The 12615-nt window shown below is 34.2% G+C and overlaps 1 protein-coding gene across 1 annotated transcript in view; it reads right to left on the bottom strand.

The window, feature by feature from the left end:
• fw (CUB and Sushi multiple domains furrowed) overlaps positions 1-12615 on the bottom strand; it is a 148937-nt gene that overhangs the window by 26360 nt on the left and 109962 nt on the right. Inside the window, exon 2 of the mRNA XM_090181670.1 lies at positions 8379-8499. Within this exon, the coding sequence (XP_090037796.1) occupies positions 8379-8499 (121 nt within the window). The remainder of the gene's footprint in view (positions 1-8378; positions 8500-12615) is intronic.

The following is a 12615-nucleotide window of genomic DNA, read 5'->3' as shown; positions in this document are numbered from 1 at the left end:
ATTTTCGCCCACATTTCAGGATTTTTTTTTAATCAGCTATGCTAATACCCAAGGCACCACCTTAGGCCTAAGTCATCAAGCGACTTTTAAAGCCATTAATTCAGGTGGCCGGGTTACAATGCGTAGGAGGGTGGTGGTTTGCCCTGTATGCCACGCGAGCCAACAGCTCCCTACATAACTATTACCGTTAACCTCGACAAGTTTTTATATCATTTTTCTCTAGAGCGTACGGGATTTGTACGAATGGCGGACCCCTCGATATAAGAGGATTTTAGGATAGACGTTTTTTGACGAGTGAAAATTCGACTATGGCCGCGTATAATCTAAATTAATTCTAAAGCCACGGTCACACTAGAGCCTAAAACCCAGTTAAGGTCGGTTTGAATGCCAGTTTTGACCGCCGACGATAATTCTTGGTTCACACGTGCGAAATCGCTTCACCCCGGTTCGCTTATAGCCAAGGGTTAACGTCATTTCAAATTATGACCAGAATTTTGAAAATACTAAAATGTATCCCAAACAATTAGTTAATCATGTTTACTATACATCCAGTAATATTATTTGATATTATTTAGAATTTTAATAACATTATTTTTGAAAATACGAGCAATTTTACTTCCCCGCCTTGTCGTTTCGAAAGCGATTCTAAGCGAACCGACTTGGACGAGTTGCTGTCCGAACCAACACGAAGCGATTTCTCAAGCTAGTTTTGAAAACTAGTTACCTAAAACGAAGCGATTTTAGGAGTAAGTGTGAACCTGGCTTTAGTAACACTTACAAAACCGCTCAGCACTTACCGCGTTACGTAATTTATGAACGGTCCCATTTAGGCTTAGATCTGAGCACGTTTATAAAAGGCAGCTCAAATGTCGTGTTGGCTTTTTATTATATCGTTATAAAAATGAAATCGGACATTATTATTTCATTTTAAAAAAGCGATTGTCCGAAATAAAGCAGATGTCTAATTAGTACCAAACAGAGAAAGTTCTATCTAATTTTGAGTCGCCATGTTTATTTGACGACAATAACACAAGGGATTTCATAAACGCGACCACCCCCCTCTCGTTCGAAATGACAATAACGAAACGTTGCTCCAAACTGTCGCTCTTGACCAGCACGCGGTAAGACTTTAGCGGGGTTGCGTGCGCGATTGAATTGACCAGATGGGGGGGGGAGGGTGGGGGGCAGGTCCCCGATGGGACAAATGGTCGCGAGGAATATGTCATCGCGACGAAGTTGTTCACAGATTTCCCTTTTTTTAAATCTACCAGATCGAAATTGCCATGTCTGATCCAATTTCTCTTGGACAAGTCTCTGACAAGATTAATAAAAATGCTCGAAATATATTGAAATTTCAACGTCAAAATGAAACGGTAATGGATTTAGATTATTATAATAATATATTTTATCGCGGTCAACTGAATCTAAATTCAGTGCGATTTCCTAAGTTGCCTATTGAATATGTTTCGATCAATTTCCAATTTATTACTTTTAGAAAAGTAAGGACTTTTTTACTGTAATTTTTTTAAACTAAATGCCCTATTTTTGAATTTATATTTATTGTACACTCACTTAGGAAAAAATGCAGCTAGTTTATATTTTAATGTTAAATAACTAATAAATGTATTTCAAGCGATTTCTAATTTATTACTTAAAAAAGTATATAATAGTATTACATTTATTTTTATTGCACACCTTTTTATTCAATAAATAAATGGAACTAGTTTATTTTCTGTGAAATAACTATACTGAATATATTTCGACCAATTTCGAAAAAAATACTTAAAAAGGTCATAACAATATTGAACTTTTTCGTATTGTACACCTTTTTATTAACAATAAATTATACTAGTTTCTATTATACAGGGTGTTTGAAAAGGTGATGCAAGAATTTGAAGGAGTTGTAGGGGGTGAGTTAAATACTGTTTAAGTTTACCTTTTTACGCTGGTTACCTCGATTTGTTTACAAAGTCCTTTTTTACCTATCACACGAACCCAAACCTTAATGTTCGCGTTTCCCTGCTGCTTGGTTTTGCGCTTGTTGCAGCCTACTACCAGGGGCTAGTAGGCCACATTTTGAAGCTCTCTGGCGCTTTTTTAACTCATCGAAATGGGACAAAAACCGGCATACTTATAATAATCAGTTAGGCTAATACCCAAGGCACCACCTTAGGCCCAAGTCATCTTGCGAATTTTAATGCCTTTAAACAGGTGGCCGGTTTACAATGCCTAGGAAGGTGAGGGCAAGCCCTTCATGCCACGCGAGCCAACAGCTCCCTACACTAACTATTACCGTTAACCTCAACAAGTTTTTTTTAATAGAAGGGGAAACCGAAGAAATTGGGGGAAAATCCCTTTAACCAGTGGGGAGAGAACTTGCAAACTCAATGCGGAAGTAGTTCCGATTTTTCACCCAGTGCCACAAGTTGGGATCGAACCCAGCTTCTCTTGCTGCGAGGCGAAAGTGCTAACCACTCCGCCACCCCATCCAATTCACCCCCTACAACTCCTTAAATTTTTTCATAACCTTTCGAAACACCCTGTATATAAAGCACTCCTCGCTAATTTCGTCGAATCAGAGTGGCGGAAAAGGTGAATAAAAATGGAATAAAGCGGCACTTTGATTAATCTCGAGGATTAAACCACTTTCCACCTTTCTCATTCTTCTCCGTCTTTGTGGACGAAAACTAGGTTCTGGAGATCGGGCGGCCGAATGAGGGCGGGGGGGGGGGCTTATTGGGAACGCGCGAGGGAGCGTATCCCAAATACAAGAGGCATTAGCCGAAGACGAGTGGACAGTTCCATTATCCTTTGTGTTAATAAATATAATAATAAGAGGAGGTTGAGAAGGGAGTGGGTTTGAAGCGAGCCGCTCTGGGTCCTTTTTGAAAGGGCGCCATGGCCCGTGAAAACAACTCGTTCCTCTTTTCATAGAAATCGGGCATCTAGAAAAATAAACCCCGCTACAAAACGTAATATCGGCCCGTCGAGAAACAATGGGATGACCAGGTCAGCTCAAAAGTGTCTCGACAACGGGCCGGTCTTGTTCTCGATATTATTATACTCTTCGGCTCGCTTACGCATCGGCTTGAAATAATTAACTTAAAAAATGAACGCTTCGGAGAATAAATACAATAGACGGTCTTGATATTTGGAAATGAAAAAAATTGTCGGTCAGTAATTATTTTTACATATTAGGAATATGGATTTGAGAAAAGGCTGCCCGTTTTATCAGAAGTGCATAAAATCTTTCTTAAGAGGGAGTAGAATCCACTAAATATACACCACATCATGGCTCAATATATAAATTTATATAAATAAATAAATAAATTATAAATCATATTTTTCCTAGTAATATTTAACAGTACTATTGGGAGATACATATTTCTTAATCTAGTATTTACTTTTGGTAGTTTCTAATCTAGTATTTACTTTTGGTATTTTCTAATCTAGTATTTACTTTTGGTATTTCTTAATCTAGTATTTACTTTTGGAATTCCTTAATCTAGTATTTTTTTTTAAATAGAGCTAATACCCAAAGCACCACCTTCGACCACATAAGCAATGTTGCTTGTGCGTGATCAAGTAACAGGTGGCCGGGTTACAATGCGTAGGAGGGTGGTGGCAAGCCCTTCATGCCACGCGAGCCAACGGCTCCCTACACTAACTATTACCGTTAACCTCAGCAAGTTTTTATGGGAAGGGGAAACCGAAGATCTCGGTGGAAAACCCCTTTAACCAGTGGGGAGAGAACTTACAAACTCTACGCAGAAGGAGTGGTTCCGGATTTTCACCCAGTGCCACTAGCTGGGATCGAACCCGGCTCCTCTTGCTGCGAGGCTAAAGTGCTAACCACTCAGCCACCCCACCTTTTGGTATTTCTTTATCTAGTATTTACTTTTGGTATTTCTTAATCTAGTACTTACCTTTGGATTTCTTAATCTAGTATTTACCTTTTGGTATCTCTTAATCTAGTATTTACTTTTGGTATTTCTTAATATAGTATTTACTTTTGGTATTTCTTAATCTAGTATTTTCTTTTGGAATCTCTTTATCTAGTATTTACTTTTAGTTTTTCTTAATCTAGTATTCACTTTTGGTATTTATTAATCTAGTATTTTCTTTGGGTATCTCTTAATCTAGTATTTTCTTTTGGTATCTCTTTATCTAGTATTTACTTTTAGTTTTTCTTAATCTAGTATTTACTTTTAGTATTTCTTGATATAGTATTTCTTATTCTAGCATTTACGTTTGGTATTTCTTAATTTAATATTTACTTTTCGTATTTCTTGATATAGTATTTACTTTTGGTATTTCTTATTCTAGCAAATACTTTTGGTATTTCTTATTCTAGCAAATACTTTTGGTATTTCTTATTCTAGCATTTACGTTTGGTATTTCTTAATTTAACATTTATTTATGGTATTTCTTAATTTAACATTTACTTTTGGTATTTCTTAATCTAGTATTTACTTTTGGTATTTCTTAATCTAGTATTTTCTTTTGGAATCTCTTTATCTAGTATTTACTTTTAGTTTTTCTTAATCTAGTATTCACTTTTGGTATTTATTAATCTAGTATTTTCTTTGGGTATCTCTTAATCTAGTATTTTCTTTTGGTATCTCTTTATCTAGTATTTAGTTTTAGTTTTTCTTAATCTAGTATTTACTTTTGGTATTTATTAATCTAGTATTTTCTTTGGGTATCTCTTAATCTAGTATTTTCTTTTGGTATCTCTTTATCTAGTATTTACTTTTAGTTTTTCTTAATCTAGTATTTACTTTTGGTATTTATTAATCTAGTATTTTCTTTGGGTATCTCTTAATCTAGTATTTTCTTTTGGTATCTCTTTATCTAGTATTTACTTTTAGTTTTTCTTAATCTAGTATTTACTTTTAGTATTTCTTGATATAGTATTTCTTAATCTAGTATTTACTTTTGGTATTTCTTAATCTAGTATTTTCTTTTGGAATCTCTTTATCTAGTATTTAGTTTTAGTTTTTCTTAATCTAGTATTCACTTTTGGTATTTATTAATCTAGTATTTTCTTTGGGTATCTCTTTATCTAGTATTTACTTTTAGTTTTTCTTAATCTAGTATTTACTTTTGGTATTTATTAATCTAGTATTTTCTTTGGGTATCTCTTAATCTAGTATTTTCTTTTGGTATCTCTTTATCTAGTATTTACTTTTAGTTTTTCTTAATCTAGTATTTACTTTTAGTATTTCTTGATATAGTATTTCTTATTCTAGCATTTACGTTTGGTATTTCTTAATTTAATATTTACTTTTCGTATTTCTTGATATAGTATTTACTTTTGGTATTTCTTATTCTAGCAAATACTTTTGGTATTTCTTATTCTAGCATTTACGTTTGGTATTTCTTAATTTAACATTTATTTATGGTATTTCTTAATTTAACATTTATTTATGGTATTTCTTAATCTAGTATTTACTTTTAGTGTTTCTTAATACGTTTGTTAAAGTTTAGTTTTACTTAGATAAAATAATTTATAGTGTGAAAATTGACCTAATACACTAGATTTTGAATAGGATAATTTGAATATTAAATATGTAAATAATATATAGATTTCCGTATAAAAATTAACGGAGCGCGTCCTAATCGGAGATTTAAATCGTGGAAAACGATCCTACCTGCGTGTCTTCATCATTACTTATCACTAAGATATAAGTTATATACTTTTGTTATCGTTTAAAACGTTTTAATACCTTTACGATTAAAAGTTTCCATAAGCTTCTGGTCATTCCTAGTGAGTGTAATAATTAACTTAATACGAAACCATAGAAACATTATTCCTTAATGTACTAGATTTTGAATAAGATAATTTGAATATTGAATATGTAAATAATAAATTAATTTCCTTATAAAAATTAACGGGGCGCATCATGATCGAGATTCGAATCTTGGAAAACGCCCCGGCGTACATTAGCCTCCATCATTTTTATCTACGCATCCGTATAGAATTTCTAACCACTAACCTCCTCAAATTAACGGATTCGAAATCGCGCAACCCATCAGACATTTTTTAACCCGATTAAAGGCATTAATTACCAGAGCCGCCTCATCAACGGCTGCCATCGAGCCATCAAAAACCATTCGAGCGATAACGACAATTTGAAATACTTTACTCGCTTCCCCTCCTTGCACTTCGCAAATTCAACCCCCCCCCCCTATAAACAATACACGCTCAACAGTCACCAGGTCCTTCGAGTCAAAGAAAATATAGCAAAGGAATAGAAACTGTAGCTTTGTACTAGTCTGTAGTTTTCAGGGTTTTTCAAAATGCATTTATACCATTTTTCATTTTGAGTTAGAAAAAGTATTTTGCATTATACATGTTGCATTTTGAAAGTTTTTATACGAGGGAAAGACATTTTCAAATGCTTTTTCAAAATGTTTGTACTCTGGTACCATCATCGCAGCTCTTGTAGAGAAAGTTACACAGAAGCAGACGAACATTCGTATAGTGCTACCGCTTTGTTGCGAGAATGGTTTTGAAATATCTACGTAATTATTATTAATTAATTAATTAGTAATTAATTATTAATTATTAATATAAATAATTAAAAGTCAACAGAGTGCATTTAAAAAACCATTTTGCATTTTGAAAAACCATTTTATTTTAAGCTGCAAAAACCATTTCACATTTGGCATTTAGAAAAAACAATTTTCAAAAAAACATTTTGTATTTTGCATTTTGAGTTATAGAGAAAGTGTTTTGCATTTTACATTTTGCATTTTGAGTTATGGAGAAAGTATTTTGCATTTTGAAAAAAAAAAGCATTTTGAACAACCCTGACTAGTTTTGACTGTAGTAAATTGATTACGCCACTGATTACAGAGTTAATATTATGAAAGGCAGTTTTATATAACGGTAATCGGTGTAGATATTTTAAGTAAAAGGTTCGGTGCTTTTTTTAAAACTATTTGTCTAACAAACTATTAGTTTTACGTTAAAAACATCTGAATAATAATATTTAAAATAAACGAGTTTTACGTAATAACATTACCGGAAGTGAGTTTAACCATAATTAAATAATTATTTCCCATAAATGTGTATCAGTTAATTAGAGGTCGGGGATGGTTAACTTTTATTCAATAGATAAAGCTCTCAAAATTATTCGTAAAATTTTTTGATCAAGTAATTTATATTTCTGTATTATCCGATTAATTTTTTGATAAATTTGTAAAATTAATCGGAAATACGACGTTTTTTTCGATAAAAAGCTCAAATTTTCCGAATAATACATGTTTTTTAATTATTTTTCGAAATATTAACCGGTAAATTTCTTTGTTTACATTTTTTTCCCGAAAAAAATCAATTTAACCATGGATATTAACCGTCCCCGACCTCTAAATCAGTTAGTCGAAATTATTACTGATAGCCACGCGTGGAGGGACCTAGAATGGACGTCATACCCAGAAAGATAAGCGCCTCTAACGAGAAAAATAGGCAACTTGAAAACCAATTATTCCGCGTTCACTCATTAGGCGTAATGACATGGTCTGAAGTCCAACAAAAATGTCTGGTCATTCTAGAAATTCCTCTCAGTGAACGTTTAACACTTGGTAGATGGGAAACTGCCCCACTTCCGCGAAATATTATTATAAACGTATGCCCCAGCCCCCAACTAATAATCAATTTTCTTTGCCTAAGTCCTGGACCAAGGCTTAGCATTACCATCAACCAAGCCTCGGTCTCCCGTTACAGATCAAAAAAGAATTTAACATGATTATAAACATACGCCGCTAGCTAGCCAGCCATGAAATGTTAAACCTCTCAAGCTTCCCGCGTACACTTGTTAAGCGCGGGCAATTTTGTTACGTAACGATAAATGGGGGGTTTAATTAAGAAGGGTCGATGTAAGAGATACGCGTCTAACCTTTGTCCAACCAATGGAGCGTGGTGGTGCCAAAAACTGACGGAGTCGCGAGGAGGCTAAGACGTATAACAGGCTGTTGGGAATTCCAATCAAAAACCCCTTACAACTTTTAACGGATAAAAATTAGGCCGGGGTTAACATCGCGTGGGCCTCCTTTAATTACCGAAGAACGCGTAAATTATGGCCCTTTTAATATGTTAATGGCCCGCCAGAGGGGGTATACGTACGCCCCAACCTTTTAACGAAATATTTTAGTCCCAGCATCGTTCGATAGCGTTACGCTCGGTTGGAACAAATTTATGGAATTATGGAAAACGCGGATAGTTCCCGCTTACGATAGATACCCCGGGTCAATTGACATTTCAGTCCCGGGCGAAATAGAGGGTACAGTCTACAAGATACGTGGGTTCTAGCGAAGGTCCGATGACGCGAAACGATATTAGGAAGGCGGCGAGTGGCTGGTATAATATTTACCCAAAAAGTTCGTATCCGTCGTCGCAAGAGTAGACGGCCGTCGTGGCCGGACTTCGCTGTTCGCTGGACAGAGACACGCTGGAGTAGAGAGGAACAGCTGGGTGTGGACACGTCTTCGAATCTGAGAAAGAGAGAACAATACCATTTATTCGCTACTTCTTATTTTTTGACGGGCGAAATTAGCCATCCCCAAAACAACGCCGGCCGATTCCCCGTCGCGTTTGAATCGTCATTAGTATACGCGATTTTCGACTTAATCAAGACAGATTAAGAATTACTTATCACCGGATAATGGCTATTTTGAAAGGAAACATGTTTATCCGCCTAAGACGTGGATTATTTACGATTCGTTGAAAGTTAATTGCAATATAATTAAAAGTAAACACTATCAATGAAACAAATAAACAGGGTTCATATACAACTATTGTAGGGTCCACACTCAAATCTTCAAATTTGTATAGGAAAAATAGGATTATATTGCTAAAAATATAGGACTTTATAGGACTAGTTTTTCTAAATTATAGGACTTTATAGAACTAGTTTTTCTAAATTATAGGACTTTATAGAACTAGTTTTTCTAAATTATAGGACTTTATAGAACTAGTTTTTCTAAATTATAGGACTTTATAGAACTAGTTTTTCTAAATTATAGGACTTTATAGAACTAGTTTTTCTAAATTATAGGACTTTATAGAACTAGTTTTTCTAAATTATAGGACTTTATAGAACTAGTTTTTCTTAATTATAGGATTTTATAGATCTATATGCTATTTCATTTACTAACTTTATGCATTTAAAAACAAATATATATTTAGTGAAATAAATCTTTGATTTTAACTTAAAAATAGAAATTATTGAACCATTTTATCACAAAATATACTAGTAGCTAGTAGCTAAACATTCAAAAGCTTAAAATTATACGTTTTAGATCCCTTTCAATTTGCTCTTTGTAGCAGAGGTGTAGGAGCAGGGGAGCGAGAAAAATTGCCCCCTCCAAACTTATAACCAAACTTCAAAATGAAACAAAAGCCCAAAATAACCCTAGACGTTAAATTAAAACACTATAGGTAATTTCGTAATCTGCACTACGTATTTAGTTTTTGAATAAATATTGAGATTGTATAGAATGATACTTCAAATTTACTAAACTCCAGCATGCACGATTTACGAGCCTTGACTAAACTCTACCTCCATTTAGTGTAAATTATCACTTGAAATGCATCGAAATATTTTCAAAAAAGGTAAATAAAATGAAAAGTGTTGGTTTAAATAAAGATTTATATTTAATTCAATAGATGTATTTTGCGTAATCCAAATAACTTTTATTAAATTGAACTTCCAAATCCTCAGGCATTAAATTTTACAGTCGCAAATAAAAAGGTAAACAAAAAATTGTACTCTTAATTTAAGAGCCCACTTAAGTTTAACAAGTTCTTTGTAGTTCAAAAAAATTATCGGAAATTACGCTTCTGAGTTTAATAATTGCTTCGAAATAAGATAAAAGAAAAATAAAAAAAATCGGAAAATTGGAACAAGGCGGAATTATCGAGCTGTGTGAACTCAATATTTCTTTCCCTTGACCGCCAAGACAAAGTCTCCAGAAACAAGTCATGTGTACAGACTCGGACGAAGAGAGAGAGAGAGATAAAGATATTGCTGGTACGCACGAAACCATTAATTTTGTCAAGAATAATTTGGCCAATATCAATCCCGTCACGCGTTAATTAATTGCTTTAGCTATTTACACCATTGAAACTCAGATCCCAATCCGGCTTCGGACAGGCCAAACTGAACGAGGGACTTCTAGCTGACATTTCCCAGGGAGAAATAGCCGACTTAAATCGATGTTTTAATTTGCATAAAATTGGGAAAAGGTTTAGCGGGCAAAAACGAGGTTGTTTGGCGACGATACAAAAGATGCGTGGCAAAGAGAATGAAAACCAATAATATGTCGTGTTTAAATTAAGGCTTACGCGAGACAGGGACTAATCGAAGCCGCCTTCGCTACCACCCCTCGAATATAAACAAAAGAATTTCCAAAGAAGATGGGAGCTTAATTCCGAAATGACAGGCTCCCTGTCTAGAAAATTCACAAAGTGCTACTTAAAAATAAATAAAACGAGGAGGCGATATATTATTAATTAGACAAATTTCGACGAACAATGCCCGATGGGGGTTTAATTGGTTAACCAAAAAATGGTAAGAAAAGAATACTTAATTACCTTGACCTCGTAAATTGTAAGGGGTTGCTAAGAGGCCGGAGGTTAAAGTAAGAACTCATTAATAAATGATTGTTTACGAACACGTTTTTTATTTTGAATCGAACGATTTCAATTTGAAACTGACTTAAAGTTTGAACACCTCCTTCCGCGTTGAGTTTGCAAGTTCTCTCCCCACTGGTTTAAGGGGTTTTCCACCGAGTTCTTCGGTTTCCCCATTCCATAAAAACTTGTAGAGGTTAACTGTACTAGTTAGTGTAGGGAGCTGTTGACTCGCGTGGCATGAAGGTCTTGCCACCACCCTCCTACGCATTGTAACCCGGCCACTTGAATTAATGGCTTTAAAAGTCTTTAGATGACTTGGGCCTAAGGTGGTTCCTTGGGTATTAGCCTAGCTGATTATTATTATTAATAATGTTGTGGAAAATTTAGTATCCGTTATAGGATAACAGGCCAATCATATTATGTGATTATTCAAACGATAAATTAGTTAAATTTAACAGTTAGTTTAAGTAGTTTTATAAAATTATTAATCTGGCAAATTTCACTGTATAAATAAGCAAATATTCATAAGTGTAATTTTAACATTTTGCGTCATTAGATGTCCGAGTAATAGACGTGGTAAATTTCGATTTTTAGTCAGAGAAATCGCTCTTATTGGAAAATGGCTTGAAGATACTTGTTTCACTTTTAAAGCCTAGATAGATAATATTGTATACTCTGGTAGAGCTGAATTCTCAATGAGTACACCTTTCGTCTAGAGACCATTAATTGAGACTTAAATTTATCAACATACTTGAAAATTTACAATTTCACTCAAGTCATTATAGCTAACTTCCATATTAATTTGAAATATATTTCAACTGTAGAGGGCATCAAATAGTGAATGCCTTAGGATAATTAACATTAACGCGATAGAAAGACAGTTTCAGTCATTTAAGGCGATGAGGTATAAACATAAGTCTATAATTAAGTTCCATAAGTGCGTTAGTTAGTTGAAATAATTACTGATAGATTTAACACTCGGAAGATAAGTAACTGACACACTTATGTGAAACATAATTATTAACTTATGGTAAAACTAGACGGATACCTAAACTCCTTCCAGAATAGCTTATATCTTACAGGATACGTACGACTACTGCCCTGTTTATTTTATATCTTTTCGTCCGTAAATACTCGATACAAACATCAAGAGCGAGAACGGATCTAATACTGAGACCAGATGCGCCAAGTGTTAGAATCTAATTTTTTCCCTTTAAGAAAACCCGGCGAGTTATCACTCCAATGATTCTCAATGTTACGCTTATTGGCAAACAGACACGCCAAACATTGAGAGTCGGAAGTGCCTGGGGCCAAAAAACAAGTTCACCAAGAAGGCCATATAATATTTCGTAGCCCCGTTACAGTTTCAGATGGTGGAAATATAATTCAGACATAAGCCTTGGATTTACATGGAGAATTCTCATTCACGTTCGACCCTTAGTTAAAAAATGAATGTGGTATCAATTCTTGGTCTCTTCTGTGCTTTTCAAAGCAAATGGGCTCCGAAGAAAACCCCTTTGGATGACTCTCCGTAGTATACCGTAAAGTATCGCCCCCTGTCGTTGTAACAACGCAATATCTTAATTTAATTACCTTCGCTCGTAATTGTTTTAAAAATACTTATCTACTACCATCTATGTTAAAGTATTTTTAAATAATGTTTGTGCAATCGAAAAATACTTATTAAAATTGGCGAAATACATTTTGGCGCTAAGCCTAGGTAATACCTATTAAAAAAGATAGAAAACAATAGAATAGATCGCAAGCCCCGATAAAATATATGGCTTATAAGGTAGCTTGATGTAGACAGATAATTTACAGTGTTGTTAGAAGTATTTTGGTAAGGGGTAGATTAAAACATACCTAATGTAAAAAAGGTATCGATATATATCTAGTTGAAATTAAATAATAAAGAATTTATTTTTTACATTGATCTTTAAAAGTATAGAATACAGAAAGATGGCGGTAGAGTT

The sequence above is a fragment of the Leiobunum rupestre genome, chromosome 7, assembly GCF_980474605.1.
Source record: "Leiobunum rupestre chromosome 7, qqLeiRupe1.1.hap1, whole genome shotgun sequence".
Lineage (NCBI taxonomy): Eukaryota > Metazoa > Arthropoda > Arachnida > Opiliones > Sclerosomatidae > Leiobunum > Leiobunum rupestre.
The sequence above is the reverse complement of the archived record's forward strand: the minus strand, read 5'-3'. Positions and strand labels throughout refer to the sequence as shown.